The 26022-nt window shown below is 40.5% G+C and overlaps 1 protein-coding gene across 1 annotated transcript in view; it reads left to right on the top strand.

Moving 5' to 3' along the window:
• Positions 1–1441: 1441 nt before the first annotated feature.
• The window catches only part of LOC137892758 (retinal-specific phospholipid-transporting ATPase ABCA4-like), a 34193-nt gene continuing 9612 nt past the window's right edge, over positions 1442–26022 (top strand). Inside the window, exons 1-31 of the mRNA XM_068738121.1 lie at positions 1442–1507; positions 1667–1760; positions 1951–2092; positions 2338–2477; positions 3319–3446; positions 3646–3843; positions 6981–7070; positions 9615–9852; positions 10918–11057; positions 11781–11897; positions 12415–12612; positions 14749–14954; positions 15990–16166; positions 16397–16619; positions 16894–17115; positions 17442–17646; positions 17742–17834; positions 18500–18691; positions 19210–19387; positions 19657–19788; positions 20222–20361; positions 20467–20604; positions 21172–21395; positions 21582–21603; positions 22625–22830; positions 23692–23746; positions 24008–24067; positions 24576–24748; positions 24866–24990; positions 25172–25270; positions 25544–25825. Coding sequence (XP_068594222.1) covers positions 1442–1507; positions 1667–1760; positions 1951–2092; positions 2338–2477; positions 3319–3446; positions 3646–3843; positions 6981–7070; positions 9615–9852; positions 10918–11057; positions 11781–11897; positions 12415–12612; positions 14749–14954; positions 15990–16166; positions 16397–16619; positions 16894–17115; positions 17442–17646; positions 17742–17834; positions 18500–18691; positions 19210–19387; positions 19657–19788; positions 20222–20361; positions 20467–20604; positions 21172–21395; positions 21582–21603; positions 22625–22830; positions 23692–23746; positions 24008–24067; positions 24576–24748; positions 24866–24990; positions 25172–25270; positions 25544–25825 — 4703 coding nt within the window. The remainder of the gene's footprint in view (positions 1508–1666; positions 1761–1950; positions 2093–2337; positions 2478–3318; positions 3447–3645; positions 3844–6980; positions 7071–9614; positions 9853–10917; positions 11058–11780; positions 11898–12414; positions 12613–14748; positions 14955–15989; positions 16167–16396; positions 16620–16893; positions 17116–17441; positions 17647–17741; positions 17835–18499; positions 18692–19209; positions 19388–19656; positions 19789–20221; positions 20362–20466; positions 20605–21171; positions 21396–21581; positions 21604–22624; positions 22831–23691; positions 23747–24007; positions 24068–24575; positions 24749–24865; positions 24991–25171; positions 25271–25543; positions 25826–26022) is intronic.

Below are 26022 nucleotides of genomic sequence, written 5' to 3'. Positions count from 1 at the left end.
GCGAGGACTCATCCGGAGCTCTTCTACCTTACTTAATGTGTTTCCACTACTTCAGCTGGTCTGTGAACCTGTTTCTCTCGATGTCGTACGACTTTTATATCATTCCATAAGAGGTAAGGAACTGCTTTCTTCTTTTTGTTGACAAAACAGGATGTGTTGTAAGATCATGTAAGAGCTGACAGGTATATGGTTGCTAATTACTGTTTCTCCAAATGCGTGTAGTCAGACATAATGTCAAGGTGTGAAAACAGGAGATCCTGGTGGATGCTCTTTATAATGTTGTTACCCTCATGGCTTCTTCTATCTGTTACTTAAACATGCAGCAGTTTTTGCAATGCGAAAAACATTTCTACACGTTTCTGGAAGGAAATCCTGCTATGTGTAATTACTGTTTGAGCAATAAGGTGATTTCAGAGAAGTCAGACGTAATGATACCCTTCAATCTCCTGCTTTAGTCTGTCTTTGTCCTCTTGTTGTTGTAGACAAGTATTTATTTATGTCCCTGCATCCTCACTCGGCCAGTCTGAGGTAATCTATTGGACATGTCACTCTGAGCAAATTAGTCTTCATGTCCGACATTCTCTGAGCTCGTCTGCACATGACGTGTTTCTGTGATTGGCATTTGAGTTGTTGTTGTTTTTTATCAGTGTTCAGTTCCAAAATGATTTTGTCTTTTGGAATTAAGCTTGTATGACAGAGCAGGTACAAATTGGATTCATCAATCACATACCAACTCGTGTTTATATGTTGTTAAGAACGTTGTTGGACTATATATTTTAATATTTGTTGTAGTGTTTTACCAACGTGTATGTTGGTGTCCTTTTGTCAACATGCCTTCACAACAAACCTTAAAGCTGTTGGTGCTTTGCTCAGGAGCACTTCAGCTGGGTGTTATCTTTCCAAGTGGTTTGAAAGATGGTCTTTCCAAGGTTGTAGTCAAGACCACCTTACATAAATCCACAAATCCCAGTTAATGCGGAGACCAGGTACAGTCAAGCTCAGGTCAAAGCCAGAGCAAAGCCAGTGCATTTTAAGATCAACAATGAAAAATGTGTCTGAGAAAAGAGTTTTCTATAGATCAAAGGGTTGATAGATACATATGTAGATATGCCATTACATTAAAATCATAAAAGCACAAGATTTTTTTGGAGACAGATTTAAAAAAAAGCAACAACTAAACAAAAACAAACTGGTCGACTGTGGAAAATATTACGTATTAAAATGTTTCAGAAAATTAAGCCAAAGTCAGGTCAAACACAAAATTCAAGTGGTCTCAAGACCAGACCCAATGACTGTAGTCCTGGGTCTCTCTGACTGCTTGGCTCAATAATCGTACCTACCGTAGATGGTCCAGTGTCTCTGTGAGTGCCACTGATGGAGTTGCGTATCTGCAGGTTTGTCACAGTCTGATGACCCCTTCCAGGGGTAAAGCTGCGGAGCAATGAAGACAGGCTCTCAAATCCGCCTGTTACTGTGGAAAAACTGGACCCTACGCAAGAGACAGAAGGTATTATCATGTTTGTGACCTTAGAAACACTATTCAGCATAATGCAAAACAAATACAGTAACACCTTCCAACAGCCTTATAATAAAGTCTTCAGACTGGTAGGATTTGTTCCAATGTGTCTTTGTGTACATACAGTAACTCCCACTTGTTTCTGTCCAGGTCCGCTTCCTGGTTGAGATCTGCTGGCCAGTGTTGTTATTCATTGGTCTGGTGTGGCTGAGGAAGGCCAATCCACTGTACCAACAACATGAATGTAAAAAGAACAACTCTTCAATAACAAGCTATTTTAATAATCTGTTTAATGAAATTCTGTAAAACTGAATTAAAAATGGGCCTCCTAGAGTGAGCTTTTCCTTTCATGGGGAGAATAACACACCTTTAGCTTAGGCAGCTCTTTTAAACTCACTTCGCCGGCCCTCACGTTCACATAACTGTTTCTTCAGGTCATTTCCCCAACAAGGCCATGCCTTCGGCAGGGATTCTGCCCTGGATCCAGGGCATCTTCTGCAACGTCAACAACCCCTGCTTCAGATCTCCAACCAGAGGAGAGTCTCCAGGCGTTGTCTCCAACTATAATAACTCAGTGTAAGCCTAATCATAGCACACTCCAACCTTGTAAACCTGAACAGTGCCAGAAACCTCATAAAACTGTAATGTTTTCATTTACTTATGTTTATGTTTAATGATAATTTTAATTATGTTCACATTTTTGCTGATTAGTGCTGATTACAGTTGATTTGCTAATTAGATAATACAGAATGACATTGTGTATAGTCCAGAATACTTAATAAATTAGACTAATTCAGTGTGGTTTTTTTGGCCTGCTCTAGATTGGCCCGGTTCTATGTTGATGCCCAGGAGCTTCTGCTCAATGAGACAGAGGTCCAGCAGCTCGGCCGTCTTTGGCATGATATGTCGTCCTTCTCGAACTTCATGGAGACATTACGCAACAACCCATCTGTGGTGTCAGGTAAAGCGCAAATGTGAGAAATGGTTCAGACAGCAGCACTTCCCTTTCAAGTGAAATGGCGAGTTAAAGTTAGTCGTTTTTTTTCTCTCTCAACACTGTAATCGGACACAAGTGAGCTGTCTATGATTGTAGCTTTCTGGACAAGATTTTGAAACCAAAAGTGGACATACTTTTCCTTTAAAAAGGTGGTTTTCATTTAAAGTTATTACAAACTCTTGCCATACCCTCTCAGGAAACAGTAGCAGCTCTTTGATCTTAACCTTTAGATCTTGTTGTTTTCTGCACATCCTCTTTCTGTTGGTGTTTCGTGTCTTCTGTTTGTCAGAGCACCACCTTTCTCATCCGTTTCAAAAATCCTCCCTTTGACTTTAAATGTCTCATTTCTATGACGCACATTGGCATTAATCTTTCACCATTACTTGAGTTGTCAGATTTGGGATCTGGATGAACTGGTAGTCGTAAACTTTATACATTTGTATTATTGTTTGGGTAACCACTAAAAGCACGTGACCGCTGTACAAAGGCTTATCCAGGATAGCGCTGTATGATCTCTGGTGGTCACTCATATGCACAGGATTGGTCACGACTTGGCCTGAAGGCGCACATTATAAAGGTTGTTTTTAATATTACTTCAATTTAAATTGACTAAACATTTTTTGGCAGGGATATGCGTACGAACCCACATCCTCTTGCTCACTGGACTTTCCCTGAAACATCCTGAAAATCGCTGCCAATCTTTCTTGCTGTGAATCATTTCCTCTGTGTAGTCCAATGCTGGTCGGGTCAATGTGGTCTTTAGTGGATCTAACCTTTCACTATCTGCTTTTGATGTTTCTTGTAGGCCGTGGGCTGAAGATAAATGATATTCTGAAGGATGACGAGGTTCTGACGGCCTTCCTTTTGCGAAACGCTGGCCTCTCTGAGTCTATAGTCTACCAGCTCGTCAATGCAGAACTACGACTAGAACAGGTGCCATTTAGAGGAATGAATGGGAAAAGTTGAAGCTTTGACTGATATTAGGTCATCTTGGCTTATATCAAAACCATATTGATAACTTAAATATTCTTCTGTGGTTTTAAAATCAATAATAAAAGGTACTTGTAATAATAAATGAGGATTCTTTTAGACATATCCCACAGTAAATCAATGTTTAATTTATGTTCCCCAGTTTGCCTTTGGTATCCCAGACCTGCAGCTGAAAGACATAGCCTGCAGCCAGGCTCTGCTGGAGCGCTTCATCATCTTCCCCAGTCGCATGGGGCTCCACGGGGTTCGCAACGCCATGTGTGCCCTCAGCCAGCAAAGCCTGCAGAAGATAGAGGACATCCTCTATGCCAACCTGGACTTCTTCAAAATCTTCAAACTGGTGAGTTGTGCTTTGAAAAAATAGTTTTTAATGTCAATATGTCACAGTCAAATTAATAAAGAAACAGTGGTACGTCATTCATTAATTATATAATCATATTATAACTGACACATTTTTCTACATTATCCTGTGTTTCTGATGATCTTCATTGCTTCCTGCTGTAAAGTGGATGTTGTTCCTTAAACACATCCTTTCCTCCCTGTTTTTACCTTCCTTGTTGACATAGTCGTCATTATTTCCGGCCAGAGATCCTCTGAGGGATGCATTTCAATCAAATTGATACATATTTGGTGCACTAGTCAGTATTCCTGGCAGCAGGACGGTGTATGTGGGATTGAGTAAGAATACACTACAGTGTGTGTGCTCACTCAGTTTTTAAAATATTTTTTGGACAACAATCAAGCTCCATGGCACAGCGCAATAAGATATATCTGTCTTTGGATACGCAGAAAAGTCATTGTTGGTTTTGGTCTTTTTAATGGGATTTGTTGACTATAAGAAAAATGTGAAATATCTTGGAAACAAGTCCCTTCATATTTTTTTAGACGCTGTGTCACCAGGTAAATTTACATTCCCCACTCACCTTCATAGAACCGCTTCTCCCCACTGCTACTGATACCGTGATATTGTTTCCATAACAGCGTGACCAAACATTCTGCATTGTGTAATTTCTTGTGACTGCAAATGTGTTGGTAGCTCATTGTTTCATTGTAGAGCTGCTGGTGCCAGGACTGTGGCTGATTCTAGCTGGCTCCGCCAGACCTGTTCATTCATTCACTGGCTTCATTTTGGGACTAAATTTGTTTCAAATGGTTTCAAATATATTTACGAAAAGCAAGAAACATAGAGGAGGCAGTACAACAGAGCTTTTCTTTGTTTCCTCTGAGTGGCACCACAAGTCACAGATCATTCTTCTAATGAAAGAAAAAAACATTTTTATTTATTTATTTAATGTATTTGTGAAATATATCCCCTTTCAGAAGTAGATTTATCTTTATAGAACAGTAAAGAAAATAAAAGTAGCATTATGAAAATGAGATGCATCATCAAACCGTACTCTGTTAAACTCGTTTCCCCTTCACACCCTCTAATTTCTTCTATATATGTCAGGTGAGTCAGGTGAAAGCTGATGGCATTATCCCTCTTGGCCTGTTTTTCTAATGGGCTTAGCTAGACCCCGCCTACAGTCTGTGAGTTATTCTGTACGACGTGATGCTGCTTCTTCTATAAATGCATTACCAACATGTGTTTGTTGAGTGCACCTGGTTATCTGCTCATAAGAGAGCCTGACTAAATCAGTAAGAGCATGACAGGAATGCAGTGTCTTACATTACCTCTTTTTTGAGGTAGACTTGAGCATTTGCAGGAGTTCCATAAAAGAGGCACAGTCTTGATGGATGTAATGGATGTGGGATGGATAGACTAAATGACTAAGATCAACATTGATTTGACGATTTTATTAGCATGACTATAAAGTTATTTAATCAATTTTCACTCTGTATTTTTTGTTATTTCTCGTCTCTTTTTGGTAATGTTTTTTATGTAGTACTTGATCTCTAACAAAACCATTTTGTCTTTTTTCATGTGTCCCTTTTCGTCTGTTTTCTTCTGTAATATCCATTCACTCATTCATTATTTTTACCTGCTTATCCTCTCTAGGGTCACTGAGGGCTGAAGCCTATATAATATTAAATATCGTATCAAATACATTATATTTAAAGAATGCAAAAAATGTACTTGCAATTGGAAATTAACTTGTGCTGAAACATATTTTAAATGATTTTTGCAGTTATTAAACAGTACTTCCCTAGAACAGTACTGTACTTTCACAACTGATATAAGGAAACTCCTGAAGCTCCTGAAAACATGGCCTCTAATGTTAAGTAAAAAAAAACATTGTTAGGTCTTCAAAAACTCAAAAACAGCTTCATTAGGACTGTGTAGGTATGGTTTGACAACCACCAAACAACCTACCAACTGTCAACAGACAGGCGAGTTATGTGACGTCCCCTTTTTGGAACTCTGCCCACTTTGAACTGGAACTTTGGTAGAAAATTGCACGTTTGTGTAGAACATATTGGGTGCATTTTGTATGCAAAATATATAAATGTGGACAAAACACCATCACAATATAATGAAATCCAGCACAATAGCTATGAGGCAACACTACCATACATGCAGTATTAAACTCTGAGGCTGTAGTTAGCAATATTGTTGAGTTATTGTTATTTCATCTTTTATTCACTGTGCACATATTGGTAACATTTTCTGTGAATATGAGAGAAATATGACAATGTATACAAGTTTCTTGACTCTTATACCACACATGTCCAGTACTCATTAGTTTATACTACAGGTAGCATCTTAGTGGGGATCTATGCATTTAATTCGATTACCTCTGTTAAAGCCCATTACCACAGTGACCTCTGCCTTGAAACAACTTACGCTCATGACTCCCTTCTCCCATCCACCTCTCAACACGCTCCCTTTCTATTCTCTCGCTTTCTCTCTTTCCCCCCCCCGCACCACCGCCGCCCTCCTTCCTTCGTTCATTGAAATGCAAGCGCGAGGAATGCAGGAGGAAGGATATCACATGTGCGTGTTTGTCTTTGCATTCGGGGTTTCCGTAGCCCTCACCACTCTGCTCTGACCAGGCCTTTTCTAACGCCTACTGCTAATGGTTTCTCAAGATAAAATCATTGAAGGAGTTTTAGCGGAAGTATGTTTCGATATCGAACAACTGATACAGTTCAAGTTTGAAACAGGTTCATTTCCTCATTCAATACAGACAACACCTAAATTGTGTGACAAAAAAAGGAAGGCAGAATGGATAGTGTGATGTGGCTGGTTGTACTGTCTAGGTAAAGAAAATGTGCAAAAAATGGATTCTTCTTTGCAACAAATGTTTCTTGAAACTTGGTTTCCAGGACTTTAGGGTTGCTGTTTCACAGGTTTCTTTTAAGATATGAATATTTATCTGTCTAAGGTGATCATGGGACATTACTTAAACAGAGCGGTGATGTTTATGGTACAAAAGAACAAAGAGCAAATTGTGTTCAACCTCTTCTATTTATTTTTAAAACACTGAATGAATATTGTTCACTTGACTGATGCATCTTGTGACTTTGTTTTCCCAGATGCCTCAGGTTTTGTACAGCAGCTCCGAGGGGATTGACCTGCACCTCTGGGGTCGGGTCCTTAAGGCGACGTCGGAGAAGATCCAAGTTGTAAGTGCTCCAAAGACCATCAATCCCTTTTCACTCCTGGCTACTGCTCCTCATTCCTCCAGGATCAGAGGCACCAATATTTTTAGCCCTGCAGGAAACTCGTCTCTTCCGCTGCTCCCAGTTCGAGAATTGCTCACAGAGGAGGCTGAGTGATGGGCTCAACAATGTGGGGTGTACGTGTGTGTGTGTGTGTGTGTGTGTGTGTGTGTGTGTGTGTGTGTGTGTGTGTTAACAACCTTCATGTGAACTGTACAAGCGCTGATGTGTCATTGTACACTCATATGATATGTGTGTAAGGACATGTGTATGTGCGTCATGTTTATAACTATGCATATTTGTGCGCGCGCGTGTGTGTGCGTGTGTGTGTGTGTGTGTGTGTGTGTGTGTGTGTGTGTGTGTGTGTGTGTGTGTGTATGTGTGCTAGCACATACAGATTGTGTCACACGTGTATAGTTGTGCATGTATCTTTATCACTGTATTTATTTAATACATATGTAATACAAATCTGAATCAAATAGAACAGAAATGGAATATGATAAAAGAGAATACAGCAGATACCGTAGAGGAATTCAATATAATGAAAACAAATATTGTAGATTAATCAAATAGAATAGATGTTATAGATAAATAGAGTTCAATAGATGTTATAGATAATTAAAATAGATATTATAAAGTAACAGAATTGAATAGAACCAAATATATATTGCAGATGAATAGAATATATAATGTAGATACAAAAATAGAATATATATATAGATAAATAGAAAAGAATAGATATTGTAGATCAATAAAATAGAGTTGAATAGACATATAGAACAGAATTGAATTGAATATACAGTATAATGTAGGTTTATAGAATTGAACAGATATTGCAAAGTCATATGATAGATATTATGTATTATATATTTTTTTACAGAACAGGATAGATTAGAACTGAATAGACATTGTAAAAAAATGTAATAGAATAGATACAGTCTTTCACTAATCTTAGTATGTGCCTCTATAAATTTCACCTCTATCCGTTGGTATAGTTACATACTAATTAAGACGAGCACACATACAGACACAAGAACAGAGACAGAATGACTGGGATTGTGTTATGTGTTACACGTTCACTGTATGTCCCAGGGGGTAGTGTAACCCATCATCACCTTAGGCGGGGTGTGGGAGAGAGAGAGAGAGAGGGGTGGGTTGGGGGTGGGGGGCTCGAGGGAGAGAGACATTCCTCTGAGGTGACACATCCTGTAGGTGGGTCCTTTGTATCACTGTGGTGACAGAAAGGCGAGCCAAATGCTCTCATTACCCACCTCTCCTTCCTTTCAATTTTGTGTGTGTGTGTGTGTGTGTGTGTGTGTGTGTGTGTGTGTGTGTGTGTGTGTGTGTGTGTGTGTGTGTGTGTGTGTGTGTGTGTGTGTGTGTGTGTGTCTGTGAGGTAATAAATAAGAAAAGGGAGGAAAATGGATAAATCAGGAGTGTGTTTTAGCGTGTGTGTGTGTGTGTGTGTGTGTGTGTGTGTGTGTGTGTGTGTGTGTGTGTGCATGTAAGGATGCTTTGAGTGTTGGCAGTGAGTCATTTTAATCACTGACCCCTGAAACCACTTTGATTATCAACGTTACGATATCGTCTTTTGTAAAGGGGATTATAGAGCTACTCTAATAAAGATGAAGGCTTATGAACAAATATTACTGGAAGAACTCAATTCCACCTAAAATCAGATCCCTTATGAGATCATCTAAAGATTTCTCAGATATGAGGACAAAAACAACTCAAACATAAAACTCTAAATAATTGGCAGTCCCTTCGCTATTTCTTTAGAAAGGAAATGATGCGTACCGGGGAGAAATACACTTGGATGAAGCTATTTTTGTTCAATCAATAGGAGGATATTTAGGCCATGTGAGAGGAGAGGCGTCCGTCCAACATGTTTGCTTATCTTTCAAACTATTGTTTTCTAGTGATCGTTTATGCTATGCTATTCACACAGTACGAACAGATATGAAGGACATAAATATCCCTGGCCTGTGGATAATTATCTGACAAGAGGTCAAATAGCTTGAAGCTAATTATTTAGGCTTTATAGTAATGCTCAACATTTATATATGCCGTTGGAGATAGGATGGTGTCTTGCCCTGGTTGGCAAAGTTGATGACCAGACATGAGTCAAAGAATAAGAAAGTTAAGGTGGCAAGATAAGGCACTTAATAACCTAGCTAGTGTGGGTGTGTGCACTGTTTATCAGACTGGGCTCAAATACTTTTTTGGAAGTGAGTATTGAGAGTTGTATTTTAAAGTGTGGTAGCACCTGTCTTTTTTAGAATTTGGTTTTCTGTGTTAAGTTTGTACCTATATTTTAAAACTCAAAATTCAAACTGCCCTGTGTACATCAGCAGTGTGACACACAGAAAAGTATGAAGGTAGTAGGCAAACCTGAACAGAAACACTGCTGTTGTTCTGGACAATAGCTGGATCTAATGAAGGTTTTAAAACTGTATCAATTTAACATCGATCTCTCAGAGATTCTCATCCATCTCTGACTTTTTACAGCTGATGGAACGGAAGAGTTCTCAGGAGCTCCTGAAGGCGGTTTCCTCTCTGTTTCAAAACGGGGGTCCCGCCTCATTCACGCAGCTGATGTCCAGTGTGTCGAGCCTCTTCTGCGGATACCCAGAGGGAGGCGGCTCCAGGGTCCTGTCCTTCAACTGGTATGAGGACAACAACTACAAGGTGTTTCTGGGAGTCAATGTAACCAAGAACCACAACTATGTCTATGACGACACTGCCAGTAAGTGAAGAGGCGTTAAACCGTAAAAGTCTCAATGTATGAAAAGAAGATCAGGCACACTTCTCTCGCTCAGCATCACAATTTATTGATCATACTAGTGTTTCGGTCCCTCTGAATCTCTGTCAAGAGTGTTTTACGCTCCCATTCTGTGTGCACAGGTGGGACAATTATTCTCTCAATAATTGACAGCAGCATGTGTACAATCTACCACGTGAAGATCCATTTTTAAGAAAAGAAATGAAAACAAGCTACATACCACAATACATAATTAAATCTATTTACAATAATATTTCCAGAAATTGCATTTGTGATGATTGAAAACATCGGCCTTACAGCTTTCATAAGTCATTCAGAGTTGTGTAATCATATGCATTGCTTGTATCTCGAACGTACAATAAGAAAGTCTATAAGAGTTTTAGTAGCATGGCATGCAATGGTATCTCATCATTCATTCCTATGGGGGCTAGAGTTTGCAAATTTAATATCCTGTATACCTTTTTCTATAGAGTAGTGCAGGAATGAGTTAGCATTTTGGCACTTCGGGTATCCCTCGTCTCAAAGTCAATACGTTTTTTAATACGCTTTTGGTTAGATGCCTGAAATAAGGTCTGTGGTCAACACAAGCTTTTTTCAATGAGATGTCTTGTAAATTCTTGTAGTCCATCCAAGTTTATCCATGAAACAGACAAAATATGTCATCAATGTATCAATACCATCAACAAATGCTTTCTTTGTGGGATATTATATATACATTTTTTTAATGAATTCTGAACCACAGCAGTGTGTGGGATCTTCTTTTCTTATTATTCAAGTGATACTTTCCAATGCAATCCATCTGAGATATGAAAACAACATATACGAGTCTAGAAATCACCATAAAGCTGTTGGATAAGCGCTGGGTAACTAATTTAGCATACTTGACTGTCTGTAACTTTATTGATAGCATCTGAATGCTACTAAAGTCTGGAGGATAAAAGAAAGTTCAATATGATGCTTTATCTCTTTTACTAAATCTATTTTCATCTTCTTCTAATCTTGCTGTTTTTGCAATCACTCTTCCATTAGCTCCCTCCTGCAACGCCTTGATGCAGACCCTGGAGTCCAACCCTGTCACAAAAATCGTGTGGAATTCAGTCAAGCCCCTGCTGATGGGAAAGATCCTGTACACCCCCAACTCCCCTGCCGTCCACAAGATATTAAAGAGAGTAAGAGAGACCACCTCCAGCCCGACCCCTCACCTCTCTGTCTTCTCCACTCACTTTTTTCTCTCCTTCTCCATTTCTTTCACCACTCTATCTGTTTGTATGCGTCCACTCCAAGCCCCCACCCTTCTTAGGAATGAGCTGACTACTGAGGCAGAGGAGGGTGGAGGGATTGGGGGGGAGTTCTGCTGCAATGTGAGGGAAGGGAAGAGGAGGGGAGAATTAAACAATAAACTGAATGTGAGGGTGCAGTGATGAAAGCAAAAACAGAATGTTTTTCAGTCTGTCACATCTCATTCAGTGTTCCTGACACAAAACAAATCTCAAGTTTTGTTAATGAGAACTTAGCGACCTGCTCTGGAGAAGAAAAATGACGTGACTGTCTACTTGTTTATTACTTATGGTGTTTAAAGAGTATTGCAGTTTAGAGCTCAGATCAGGTTTCATGGATCTCACTGCTGTTAACTGTTTGACACTATTTTTATGCAATAGAAGTATCTTGAGTAAAATTATCATTTTCCCAGGTCAAACAGGATAAATAGAATCAGTTGATATCAATGTTATCAGCAGAGTTATGTGTTGATTGCGCTCCTTCACTGCTAATGTACTACAATTATAGAATCTGTGAACTTTACATCAACATAGAATTACTTGAACATTTGTGCTCGTGTGTGTGTGTGTGTGTGTGTGTGTGTGTGTGTGTGTGTGTGTGTGTGTGTGTTGCAGGCCAACACAACATTCGAGGAGTTAGAGAGGTTGCAGAACATGGCTAAAGCCTGGGAGGAGTTGGGACCTCAACTTTGGACTTTCTTCGACAACAGTTTACAGATGAACATGATCAGGGTAGGAATACTGCACATACACACAGATGCAGTCATACCTTTGAAAGTATTTAAAATGTACTATGATGCTCCAATTCAAAAGAACATATGAGCACCAAAGTAGAATAAGCCTCAGTTATAACGTAACCAGTGTTAGAAGCAACCAATATTAAACACATGGAAAAAGATCAATTAGATGGATTTATGTTAAATTCAAGCAACAAATTCTTGGAAGAATCTTCTTCTGCTGCAGTGCTATTTAAAGACTGCAGGCAAACCATCCAGCTGGTTGGTTGCACTTACCACATCCAGAGTTTATCAACAGCAGCCTCCAGACAATTAGCATTCAGTTTGACCATACAATACCCAGGGCTGATATTTTGAAATTGCATTCATTTTGTTGAAAAATAATAATAATGACTTGAAACCCAAAGGCATTTTTCCTGAATATATTCAGCTAACTGAATGGCTCTTGTTCTTGCAAATGTAATTTGTCTATATTACATGCAATAACTTAATTTCTGTCTCAATCGCTGCAGGACACGTTGAGAAACCCGACAGTGATGCACTTCATGGACAATAGCCTGGTGGACACTGACTTTACCACCAAACACATTCTTAACTTCCTGTACAACGGTCCAGAGCAATACAGGGAGGCGGGCATGCCCAACTTTGACTGGAGGAATATTTTTAACATCACCGACCAGATCATACGCATGTTCAACCAGTATGGAGAGGTAAGAAACACAAGATAGTCTCTGCAATCTGATCTGTCTATCTATTTATCAATCCGTCTGTTTTTCCTCTTTGCCCCAGTCACTATTTGCCAAATGTTGCACATTCCCAGGACTAAGTGTCCAGCGTTTTTGTAAGAACAACTCTCAGCTTTCCAGACAGGTGCATCAGTCTTCCAGGTCTGCTCCCAGGAGATTGCAGACAGGCCCCTTTGAAACAGATCAGGCCACTTAGCCCTGCTATAGAGCCGCTCTCCCGTCCTGTAGGCTGAAAGGTGGGGAGAACAAGCCTGCTGTCACCCCCCTCTTTTGCTCTCATTGTGGAGCCAGTGATAAAGTGGGGAGTAGGTGGCAGTGAGTCACCCCCCTATGAGCTCAATGCGGTTTAGTGTGCATGGCCCCGCATTGAAACAGACCCCTGCGCCTGCGAAATAAAAGAGGGCAAATCACTCTACCCATCCTTCACGCCTTCCCTCTCTCCTCTCGCGACTGATTTAAAGGGGGCAGGGGTTGCGGTTTTGGTGAGAGCGCTATCAGTGCCGGCATCTCAATCTATCCTTTGTCTCCAAGTTCAGCATCCAGACCCTTCAGAGCCCCACAAACAAACCCAGGCAGTTTAGCCAATTAGGTATAGCTGTCAGCCAGCATTGGGCCATAGGATAACTACTGCTGCAGTTAGCACTAGGTCCTCTCGCTCCATCAGGGGTATGTTTCTCACAGTGAAATCCCATTGGAACATGTGTATCAGTGAGGGTCTTTCTTCTCGGCCCATCTCTGAGTGAACATTATTGTGTTGTGAATGTATGGTCCCTTAAAGATGAATGGGAAGTGGTCTCTCCTCTTTCTTTGAGCGCTCTCAGGGTATTGTACAGTAATGTGAATGGAGACATTAGACACGGCGTACACAGGGGTGTGGGGGGTTAGAGAGCACCGTGTGTGTGTGTGTGTGTGTGTGTGTGTGTGTGTGTGTGTGTGTGTGTGTGTGTGTGTGTGTGTGTAGGGTGGGAGTTCACATGGCAATTATGCGTGTTTCATTGGGAGAGAGAGCGTGTTTGCATGTGAGAGAGTGAACCTAATTGTTTGTGTGTAAGTGTGTAGGTGTATGGAGCTCATGTGTGTTTAGATGCACGTGTTCATGTATTTGCTTTAATGCATGTATGTGTGTGTGTGTTTGTATCTGTCGCTGTAGAATGAATGTAGTAGCTCAGATTTTCCCATGTCACCAGACACTCAGTGAAAGATGGTTCTGTTAAGAGTGAATGGAAATTCACAAAACTACACATAAAATTACCAACACGGGTATTTTTTTAAACTTTTCTGGTGCCAATATAATACCTGAGAGACCCCAAATTATACTTTTTTCATTACCCTAATACCCTAGTTTGAGGATTACGAACATATTTTTCTAAAACACATGTCTTTCATTCAGTATTTCTTCTAGTTTATAGCACATTACCATAGTGTGTCAAATGTAAAGATTAAGTATATTCTTTGCAATGCTTAATTGATTAATTAGACCACATAAAATGTATTTGAGCAGGACAGTAGTAGTACAGATAACTAGAGAAATTAAAATAAATAAATAGTAACAGATATCAAACCTAAATAACCATAACATAAATAATAGAAATTGGAGCATTTAGGGACAAGGTAAATTGACAGTGCTGTTGTTAGTCACAGCAGTGTCAGCAAGTCTAAGTTAACAGTGTACACCAGAGTAAAATATGTATATTTGTATATTTTAGTAAGTAATGGTAATGGTACGATTATTATTATTATTACTATAAATTGTCGGCTACAAAAAAAACCTGCAACTATATAAGAACTTTGGCTAAATATAATTTAGTGGAATAAGTAAACAGGACTTACAATCTGAGCAAGCATTCAATGCCATCTTTTGTTGACGTCTGTAAATAGTACCGACACATTTTAGTCCGGACTTAAACAGTATTGTGGTTAAATAGCCAGCGTGACCGGTCAGTGGCGTCCTCATAGAGCAAATGCCACATGCACCTAATCTAATACACAAAACAACATGTGGAAGAGCATCGCAGTTCAAATGGCATTCTACCAACTGCGGTAGCATACAACATCTTCCCAACATCAAATCCACACCGCTCTCTTCTCCCCTGATTATAGTGCATCAACCTGGATAAGTTTGTGGCTTACACAGATGAGTCCCAGATGACCCATCAGGCCTTGCACCTGCTGGAGGAGAACAAGTTTTGGGCCGGCGTGGTCTTCATGGACATGTATCCCTGGACCACAAGTGTACCGCCGCATGTCAAGTACAAGATCCGCATGGACATTGACGCAGTGGAGCGCACCAACAAGATCAAAGACAGGTCAGTAACAGCTGTGCGGACAGATGTTTTGTTACGAGGACTGCCCACCACTCCGTATCACACGCTGTATATTATATATATATATATATATATATATATATATATATATATATATATATTTATGTATTTGTGTAGCAAATGTTTCTTTTTTCCTATCCAGTCAATTGTGCTGTGACCACAGATACTTCTTTTAAGGGACGCAGTTTCCAAAACATTGGTGTTATCGCACAAAAATGTAGGGTATAAACATTTTATTAGCAAAGAAAAAAAAAAGCTAATCATGGGTACTTTCTTACACATTTCATTGCAGCTGACTGGTATGCATACACACAGGGGAAGGATCCAAACAGTAAAGTTTAGACTACCAAATCACCCTGACAACCCACCGTTCCTTCATTTTTTTTCCACGTCGTTACTGCTGCATTAATGAGGCAATTTATATGGATTTGTCACATTCCTCGAAGGAGGAAAAGAGAAGCCTCTCCAGCTGGCCCCAGTGTGTTTTCCAAAGTCTCTTGGTGGTTCCATATTAACTCGATACCTGTCCTTTCATCCTCCCGTGTGAGGCTTTCACATGCATTTTCCTTTCCCTTTGATCTTCCATTCATAAACAGACTGTATGTCAATAGCCCCTGGGGCGAGCAAAATGTTTTAGCTGTTTACAGTGCACCAACAGGCTGTAATGGACCCAGTGGGAGTCCTGCCTCTATTCAATTGAATAATCAGATTGTAAGAGGGCTTTGCCTCGGACTTATCCGCTTAAGTAGAAGCAGTGCACATGTGGTGTGTGTGTGTGTGTGTGTGTGTGTGTGTGTGTGTGTGTGTGTGTGTGTGTGTGTGTGTGTGTGTGTGTGTGTGTGTGTGGCTCTAGAGACTGGCTTCAAGATGTTGTATTATGAAAATGTTTTATTGTGATTATTTCAAAAAAAAAAATGCTTAAATAAATTGTTTGTGTGACGAATGATATTGTGGCTACATTTTAACGAATAAGATCCTCTAGCCACCTGTCATTCACTCTCTGTGTTCCCCTCTCAGGTACTGGGACCCCGGCCCCAGAGCAGACCCCATGGAGGATCAGAGGTACATCTGGGGAGGCTTTGCCTACCTGCAGGACATGATTGAACACGGCATCATCAAGCTTCACACAGGCCAAGACTGGCCACTCGGGGTCTACGTCCAGCAGATGCCATATCCGTGCTACGTGGATGACCTGTGAGTGAACCGGTCACCTTATGTAACAGAAGATCGTTCACATGGCCGATGCGTTACCCCCCCCCAAAAAAAGTGTCCATGACAGCATACAGAATTTTTTTAAAATACAACGGAATGTTTATTAAAGTTAGCAATGTTATATTTCTCATGGGTTCAATGAGATTCCTCATTTAAGTGTTGGGGTCACATCCTTACTTCCTCTCCCTCTCTGCTCCTCTCTTCTGCTCCAGCTTCATGATCACACTGAACCGCTGCTTCCCCATGTTCATGGTGCTGGCCTGGATCTACTCTGTGTCCATGACTGTGAAGAGCATTGTGCTGGAGAAGGAGCTGCGCCTCAAGGAGACTCTCAAAGCCATGGGGGTCGACAACGGAGTCATTTGGTACACGTGTTTCATCGACAGCTTCGCCATGATGACTGCAAGCACGGCGCTGCTCACCTCCATCATCATGGTAAGAAGAACAGGGTGGACAGGGGAAAGCAGGAGGATGATGGAGAAACTAGGTTCAAGTTTTATTTGCTGGTTTGGAGGGTTTTAATATTTTTGCAGTGTGCAATGGTGTCCTCTTGTGGATGATTTTTAAAAGCTTTATTAATGGAAACAGATGTTTTACTCATGCCGCCAATAGTTGCAGGGGCTCTGTGCTTGTTTACAGGTGTGTTTTGATGTTTTAGTGAAAATCTTGTCAATATAATCACATGTATATCTTTTTTTTTTTCTTTCAGGGTGGAAAGGTGCTGAATTACAGCAACCCCGTCATTGTCTTCTTTTTCCTGCTGACTTTCACCATCACCACCATCATGCAGTGTTTCCTGATGAGTGTGTTCTTCAACAAGGCCAACATGGCAGCCGCCTGCAGCGGCATCATCTACTTCACCCTCTATCTGCCACATATCCTCTGTTTTGCCTGGCAGGACCGCATCACCAAGAACATAAAGTTGGCTGCTGTATGTCTAATTTCCTTGTGTGACTTATTTTACAAATACCGAAAAACAGCATTTGCAAGTGTAGGGAGTATTTAATCCAGTTTCATGTTTTTTAAGGGAGATTATCATAAAACAAACTTGCATCAAAAGTCTCTTCTCTTACAAGTGCAACAAAACAGGCAGCAAGGATTACTGATATACACCATTGGCTGATGAATATATGTGTACATTTGTCACAAAGGTTATCATCACAGACGTTGACAATTTGAAGATTGAGACATTTAAATTTGCAGTATTATTTCTTTACGTAGATACTCTGTAATTCATACGTCCCTCTGCTTCTCTAGAGCTTGTTGTCTCCAGTGGCATTTGGCTTCGGGACAGAGTACCTGTCGCGGTATGAGGAGCAGGGTTTGGGACTGCAGTGGGACAACATCATGACCAGCCCGTTAGAGAAAGACACCTACTCCTTCCTCACCTCCATCCTCATGATGGTGTTTGATGCTGTCCTCTACGCCGTCCTGGCCTGGTACCTGGATAACGTCTTCCCAGGTTGGACTGCTAATATACTGCATCGTTTAATTTACCGCTTTATTGGTACTACAAGTTTATCACACTGAGGATTATATCAAATTTCTCTTTCACAGGACAGTACGGTGTTGGTCGACCATTCTACTTCCCATTCCAGGCCTCCTACTGGCAAACGCCTGCACCCTCACACACAGCAATGGCTGATCAAGGTTAGTGTCACTGACTCTAAAATCTCTTACATGCCTCACAAGTGAGAAGCAGCCCTGCGACTGGAGGTTTGTTGCTTAGCTTTGCCCAAAAAAGAATTGCTCCCCAGCTTCTAATTCCAGCTGGAAGTTTGTGATTGTGTTGGAAAGGTCAATATATGGTTCATAATGAGTAAAGTCGCCCACGAGAAAGATTTCCTCCCTTGCCTCCTCCAGCACTTCTGGAGCAGGAAATGAGTCAGCTTGGTAGACGACATTTTAGTAGAGTGCACTCTTGCCAGCACAGAGTCTGAAACCAAGTCATCCTAGCTAACGCATTAAGAAAAGAGCAAGTTTTCTAGAGCTTTGAACCAAATGTATCATATTTCATAAACATCTCATAGAAAGCAGTCAGCAAATCAATAAAAACAACAAGCAGGTTACAAGTTTCTATGTAACTCCCCTACAAGCCATGTAACTGCAAGTTAAACAATCTCTTCTGGTTAACAGTTCATACTGATGGCATTAAAATGCAAGAAACACTCTTTTTTTTACCATCACTAGCAACATAAACGTACATGCACACACATTGTGGTCAACTGTGAGAGGGGAACTTTTCACATGTGCCAAAGAAAACTTCACCAGACACATCGTAACTGAGAAATGGCTCTGCGACCTGTCTTCTTCAGATCCAGAGAATCCTGAAGCAGACAATGTGGAGAAGGACACTGATAGCAGGGGAACACCGGAGACATACACCTGTAATGGTTCAGTGAGCAGGAAAGCCTGTAAGCACCAACGTAAGAGGGATCAACTGGAGAGAGAGAGGGAGCTGCTAAGACGACAAGAGGAAACTCCAAACCAGGAGGATTGTCAGGAAGGTGAGGATACAAATACAGAGCTGAAGCCTAAAGGCAAGCTGTAGGTGTAAGAAGGACTGACTGGAGATTGGAAAATGACACCAAACTGCATGTGGGGAACACACTGAGGACATCGAGTGGACAGAAAGGGTAACACATCACACACTGGATAGGAGACTAGGAAATACTAGAGGGAAAAACAAATAAAGAGGTGTGATTGTGCCCATTCTCATAATGATAAAGAAGAGGATTGCTATTAGGATTTAAATAGGAGTTTCTATGTTAATGGTCAAACGTGATACAATCTTCAAACTTTTCTATTGTTACTTGACGCAGGCCTCAGTTAAGCCAGTGAAAGGATGGGAAGGAAATATTTAAAGGCATGTGATATTCTAGCTTAAATTTATGGACTGAAACCTTTTTTTCTTTGTATGTGTTTTTGTTTCACACTCTTTTCATTTCTATTGGTTATTGTGCTAAGCATTATATAATATAAATAATATAAAGAAAAGTGTTAACTCAGTCTTTTCGTATTGCAGGTCAGTTGTTCTTTGAGCCTGAACCATTGGGCCTGGTGATGGGGGTGCAGATTCAGGACCTGATGAAGGTGTATGATGGAAGTTGTCGTCCAGCTGTCAACTGTCTCAACATCAATTTCTATGAAGGCCAGATCACTTCCTTTTTGGGTCACAACGGGGCTGGAAAAACCACCACTCTGTAAGCTGAATCAGATGTCACAAGTTACAAATGTCTTTAATTACTCAGGCTCAGTCTCAGAAGATGTAAACTCAGATAGAATCTGATAGAATAGGCTAATTAAACAAGTTCAACAGAGGAAGTTTAATGCAGGCTCAGAGGTTGGCTGGTTCATATCTATTAAACAATTTTTAATACTTGCAAGGAAATAATCTCCTGAATGTCCTAGTACAAAGTTGGTAACCCTCTGGTCATAGTATTGGTGTTGTGTGCGCTTCTGCTCTGTCCAGGTCCATCCTGACTGGCCTGTTCCCTCCTACGTCTGGCACAGCCTACATTAATGGAAGCGACATTAGGACTGACATGGACACAATTCGCTCCTCCATGGGGATGTGCCCACAGTACAACATCCTCTTCAAACAGTGAGTTTCATTACAGACTGACAGGACTGGAACCATTTCAGTATAACAACATTTACATGCATAAAGAGTTTCCATTATATACAGCAGACAAAAGTAAGATAATCAAGGAGCTGTTTACTTTGAAGAACAAACTTAAATTACTCGTCAATTGCATTTCCTTAGTTAAAGGTTGCTACAGAAATTGAACTTTGAAAGTTCAGAATGTCTTCATTTTTAATAAAGTGAAGAACAGACTTTGTTGAAATCAATACATTCTTCACACATTGGCTTTGACAGCAGTTTCTGAAAGCCAGGAACGTCAGAAAGTTCACTTCCCCATCCAGACTTTCCCAGCTTTCAAAGCAAGCACACAGTCCAAAAACTGTCAAAACAACAATTTTACACTCTTCCTCAGTAAAAAGACGTTATTATCGCTGCCCTGTTTTTGTCCCAGTCTCACAGTGGAAGAGCACATCCTGTTCTACTCACTGCTGAAGGGTCGGACTCAGGAGGAGGCGGAGAGGGAGGTTGAGGACATGCTGGTGGACCTCGGGCTGCCTCACAAGAGAGACGACGAGGCTCAGAATCTCTCAGGTGGACCACTTGTTTCTCTGTGTTTGTGAAAGGAAGCGAGCGAGAATTACTTTCATTCCTTCATCATTGTTTCTGCTGTGAACTGTTGCCTCTCACACTCTACAGGCGGTATGCAGAGGAAACTGTCAGTGGCCATGGCGTTCGTTGGAGGGTCAAAAGTCGTGATCCTGGATGAACCCACCTCGGGAGTGGACCCCTATTCCAGGAGATCTATCTGGGACCTCCTGCTGAAATACAGAGATGGTAAAAAATCGCACTGCAGCAAAGTCAGATAAAAAAAACACATTAAGTGCCACATTTTAGCCCTCCAGGTCAACACTTTATCCCTTTAGATCCACATTTTACCCTAACCAGTAAACATCTCACAGTCCAATTTTTACTGCTAGTCTGGAGACACTGAAGAATGAAAGCAAATTCTTTCACAGGCTATCAGCTCTCCTAAGGCACTTGAATTAAGTAGTGAACTGATCAAACGGAAAAATTCAACTACACTGCTACAGCAGAAGAAAAATAAATGCAGTCAGAAAATCAATAATTTGTTGGCAAAAGCATTTTAAAGTTATGGTAACTTTAGCGAGATGTATGAAAGTGAGAAAAATAATTCTGGTGATCTGTTTTTTATGTGTGATCTAAATTGTTTTCCCTCCGTTGTGTTTATGACTTAAGAACAGGTGATAAGATAATCTTTCTAAGTTAAGTCATAAACACAGGAGAGAAAACTTCAGATTTCATATCTATTAAAATGGGCCCTTTGACTCAAATGACATGTCAGTGAAAAGAACTTTATCAAACGTTTGACCCTTTGTGCAGGCCGGACAGTGATCCTATCGACTCATCACATGGACGAAGCTGATCTGCTGAGTGACCGCATCGCCATCATCTCCAAAGGACAACTCCACTGCTGCGGATCCCCCCTCTTCCTCAAGAACTGTTTTGGAGTTGGTTTCTATTTGACACTTGTTCGCCGGATGAAGGATATCAAGAAGAAGGAGGTAAGCTTTACCTGTTGCACAAAATCAGCCAGATACCCAGCTGTCTCTTTATTCTTCACAATCGATTTCAAACACAGACCCACAAAGAAGAATACCTACTTTTCTTTTGTAAAAGGGTTCTTTTCTATGCTGCTTTTCTATCAGAATGATTGCGACTGTGCCTCAGACTGCTCCTGTTCCTGCTCCATCTGTACCAGATACAAAGATCAGCCTCAGAACCAGTCCCAGCATCTAGACAGAGTTCTGGATGGTAAGTGAACACTGCATGTTTTTACTGTTACTGCATACCCCTGAGCTTCTCCTCTGTCCTCTGTTTATGTGTGTATGTGCTCTCTTGTACTAACAACTTAAGATTGGATTAGATTTAGACCCAGTGAGTGAGGCAGTTGTGGAAATTGGGCAAATTTTGACTTGACCCTACTTCTCCAAAGAGCTTTTTTAGAGGGGTTAAGACTTAATTTTTAGATTATGGTTAGATTCAGATTTAGGTTAAGATTAGGACAAATTTTGGGGTCAGGCAAGTAGTTGCCATGGTTAACGTTAGGGATAGGAACAAGGGAACTAGAGTGTTTCTCTTGGTAAAGGGCCAGTGTGCATGATTTAGTGTCATCTAGTGGTGAGGTTGCAGATTGCAACCAACTTAATACCCCTATGCTCACCGCTCACTTTCCAAGTGTGTTGGAGAACTATGGTGGTCTTCAGGTAACATAAAAACACAAAAGGCTCTCTCTAGGGTCAGTGTTTGGATTGTCCGTTGTGGGCTACTGTAGAAACATGGTGGTGCAACATGGGGGGGGTTCCATGGAAGAGGTTTCCTCATATATCGCTCATAGTGAGATGTTGATTGAGAAAAAAAATGTTTTTCAGGGCTGTTAAGTCAATGAAGGTCCTCACAAGTATAGTAGAACAAACCTGTGTGCGAGTGTCAGTGTGCACTGGTTGATAGTCTCATGACTGGCCCACTTATCCAAGTTGTAAAACAGATACAGAAACAGAACACATTATTTTCTCACATTTATAATGCAGTGGTGATATTGACCCATGTGCCTTTTCCTCCCACATCTGCTTGAGGACACTGTATTTTAGAAGCAATGATTCAAGCACAAATGTACTCCTCTATTTTAGTGCTTGAATAATGGTGTTTGTTTTTTGTTTTTGGCATAGTTAGCAGTTTCCCTTCCTTTGTCCTTTTAATGATTTCTGCTATTTTGTGAACACTTTACCCTTAACTACCATGCTCCAAAAATTATGAATTTCTGTCTTCTTCCCAGGGGATATAGACAACATCACCAGCCTCATCCACCACCACGTCCCTGAAGCCAAGCTGATCGAGATGATCGGCCAGGAGTTGACCTATCTGCTCCCCAATAAGGGCTTCAAACATCGAGCGTATGCCAGTCTGTTCAGGGAGCTGGAGGAGACACTTGCTGACATGGGCCTCAGCAGCTTTGGCATCTCTGATACATCACTAGAAGAGGTAGGGACATCGCCTGTCTCCGTCTCTTGACATCACCAACAACTTGTGTGGTGCCTTAATGCTGCATTTACACTGCATGAAAAGATGGTAAATAAAAGCAACCAGAATATATAGATTTTTCAGCTTTGTGAATTCTGATATCATTAACAAGAAAACACTCATAGCCAGGTTAAATAAAAACATGTCATCTTTTGATAATAACTTTTACAATTACAAGGCAGGATACAACCACTTCTGCAATATTTTAGTGGCTAAAGTACAAGTTGCTTTTGTTTATTACTGTTTCTTTAACGTCTTGTATTCTTTACCACAAAAGGTGAAAAAAATCAGCTGCTACATTAAGGTTATTTCAGTTTTTTTAAATACAGATCAATTTGTTAAATAATTTCCATGTATACAATGAACTGCAGAGTGCTGGTTTGAATTTGCCCGAGGACTTTTGTAGCGCTCTCTCTCTCGCTCCCCCTTATTTTCAGTTATCTCTCTGCTATCGCTGTCTCATAAAATGCTGAATTGATAAATACATTCCCTATAAATGAGAGTAAGTATTTTGAAACAATAATAAGGTTACTGCACTAAAAACAGGGAAAAAATACCTTAAATTGTATGCAATTCTTGAAACAAGTTGATTTGTTTTGGAAACAGGTTGAAGTTATCTTCCCAAACTGACAGATTTTTTCAGTCATGTAAAGAAAACAACAGCTGTGTGAAATAAGTTAGGATTTTTAACAGAATTTTCAAGCTTAATAACGTCAAAATATAAACTTACATCATATTGCTTCTGAACTGAAAGGATGAACTCGATATTTAATGCATGAAAAAGTTTTGAAAGTCTAAGGAAGTTCTGTTTTTTCTTCCCAGATCTTCATAAAGGTCACTGCTGATGGAGAAGCTGCGAATAATGCCAGCACTCCTGGTAAATACCACCACTGATAGTCCACATGGCCTTTTCCTGGAATAGAATCTCTGACCCGCTGTCCTTTATCTCTAACACGCTGTTAATCGTATTGTCTCACAGCTGTTTTTATAGCTGCAGTTATTGTTGTTCATTCCCTACCTTTAACATTAGCTACTTGTCCTGTATTTACATGTGGTGTGATGCATCATTTGTCAGTTTTAACCGTCTAGTTTGTGTGTGTGTGTGTTTTGTGTCTCACCTGTGCACTCCCACCCCTAGAACAGTGGATGTTACAGCGGAGAAAAAACAACGGCAAAGTTGGTGTAGAGGGAGATGAAGGTCAGAGACTTGGAAGCAGAATTTTGGCGATTTAAGTTTTTTTTTTAATTAAATCTGCTGGACTTGGGTCAATCAGTAGAAGCAAGAATAATTTGTTTTTTGGATTTAAAGTTACTTTTTTGACCAAGTATGCTTCTCTGTGACCGATTTAATGACATTATGTGTAGTAAGCACTTGGTACTCTAAGCAGTGTAAGTAATCTAGGTCCGAAATCTAGAGCAGATGCTCTGCTTGTATAGTTAAAAACAAAGCAGGAATGCATCCGGTATTCTTAGTCTCTATTTAGAATGTTTTTTTCTGCTTGTTGCTCTTTTCTAGCACAGCAGTGCTTTACTGTATATTAAAATTCCTACATTTACTCACATTCATGATTTGTCAGCTATATAGAAACAAATCGAAAACCTCAGATGAGTTTAGGTGCTTTGATCAGTGGAATATACCACTGCCTCTCTGACAAATATATATATTACTATTTACAGAACTGACTCTATCTTCTCTTTGATCACAGAACATAATGGTGTGAAGCAGAGTAACGGCATTACCCATGGTGCATCAGACAGCAGTGCAGGAAAGGGCTCCAGGCAGGTTAAAGGGTCCACTCTGATCCTGAAGCAGTTCCATGCACTGCTAGTGAAGAGGTTTCACCACGCCATAAGAAGCCAGAAAGACTTCCTGGCACAGGTAAAGGGACACAGCGATGAGTGGATTCATGGTTAATGTTGTTGACATATATATATATATATAATTCAAGCTGTGTATATTTTATTTATGATAGACTTGTATTTTTGGGGATTTCAGATCGTCCTTCCTGCCAGTTTTGTCCTAATAGCTCTGATCTTCACCATGATCGTCCCTCCGTTTGGAGAATATCCAAGTCTGACTCTGTCCCCCTGGATGTACGGACAACAGTTCACCTTCTTCAGGTCAGACCTACTGTAGGCAGTTCTCCAAGACACTAGCTTTAGACAAACCATTTGTTGTATATCACATAAACACTGAAGTTCCTGACAGATTGGTGGGGATTATTGGTTATAGTTATTCAGTTCAGCTACAGCTTAAACTTGATTTTTTCTTTTTTTTTTTCTTTGTTTTATTCCTATTTAGTAACGAGCAACCATTTGACCCCAAAATGAAACGCTTCACAGAGCGTTTACTGAGCAGACCAGGCCTGGGGACACGCTGCATGGCAGGAGAACCGCTAGAGTGAGTATCAGGACTGTTGATAGGACAAGACAAGATAGGATAGGACTATTACACAAGTACATCTCATTTCCAGAAATAAAAATGACTGGTGCAGAAATCCTGCAACATGCAGTCAAACATTTAGAGTTTAAGAGAATGTTTAAATAGAAATACAGAACTCTTACCTGCTAACATTAAACTCATCTGAAAATGACACTGAAGTTTGAACATCCAGTAAACTTTCACATTATCATGAAGGCATCACATAACATTTCTCCATTTATCTCTCCACAGAATGCCCTGTAGTAACAGTACATCCGAGTGGGAGTATCCTGACTTCTCTCCTGTGGTCAGCAACATCTTACAGAGTCCAGAGTGGAACCAGAGAAACCCGTCTCCTTCCTGCCAGTGCAGCACCAGTAAGAAGCTCACCATGATGCCCATCTGTCCCATCGGAGCAGGAGGCCCGCCCCCTCGCCAACGTTTAGAGGCCACGGGAGACACGATGCTGGACCTGACGGACAGGAACATCTCTGACTACCTGGTTAAAACCTACCCCAGTCTCATCAGGACCAGGTAGGTTTTTTCATTCAAATGATATCAACTGGAGGAATTCCAAGTGTTTTAAAACCCTCAAAGGACTTAAAAACCAAATAAAAAAGTTGTGGTGACAGAAAAATATTTCTTCAAACTCTGCTGATGATGCTGCAAACAAAATAGACATATTGTATTTGAGTGTGACCAACTTTTTAACACAGTGTACCTCTCTGTTT

The sequence above is a fragment of the Cebidichthys violaceus genome, unplaced genomic scaffold (genome assembly GCF_023349555.1).
Source record: "Cebidichthys violaceus isolate CVI_PGR_0920_01 unplaced genomic scaffold, fCebVio1.0.p SCAF_8, whole genome shotgun sequence".
In the NCBI taxonomy this organism is placed as follows: Eukaryota; Metazoa; Chordata; class Actinopteri; order Perciformes; family Stichaeidae; genus Cebidichthys; species Cebidichthys violaceus.
The sequence above is the reverse complement of the archived record's forward strand: the minus strand, read 5'-3'. Positions and strand labels throughout refer to the sequence as shown.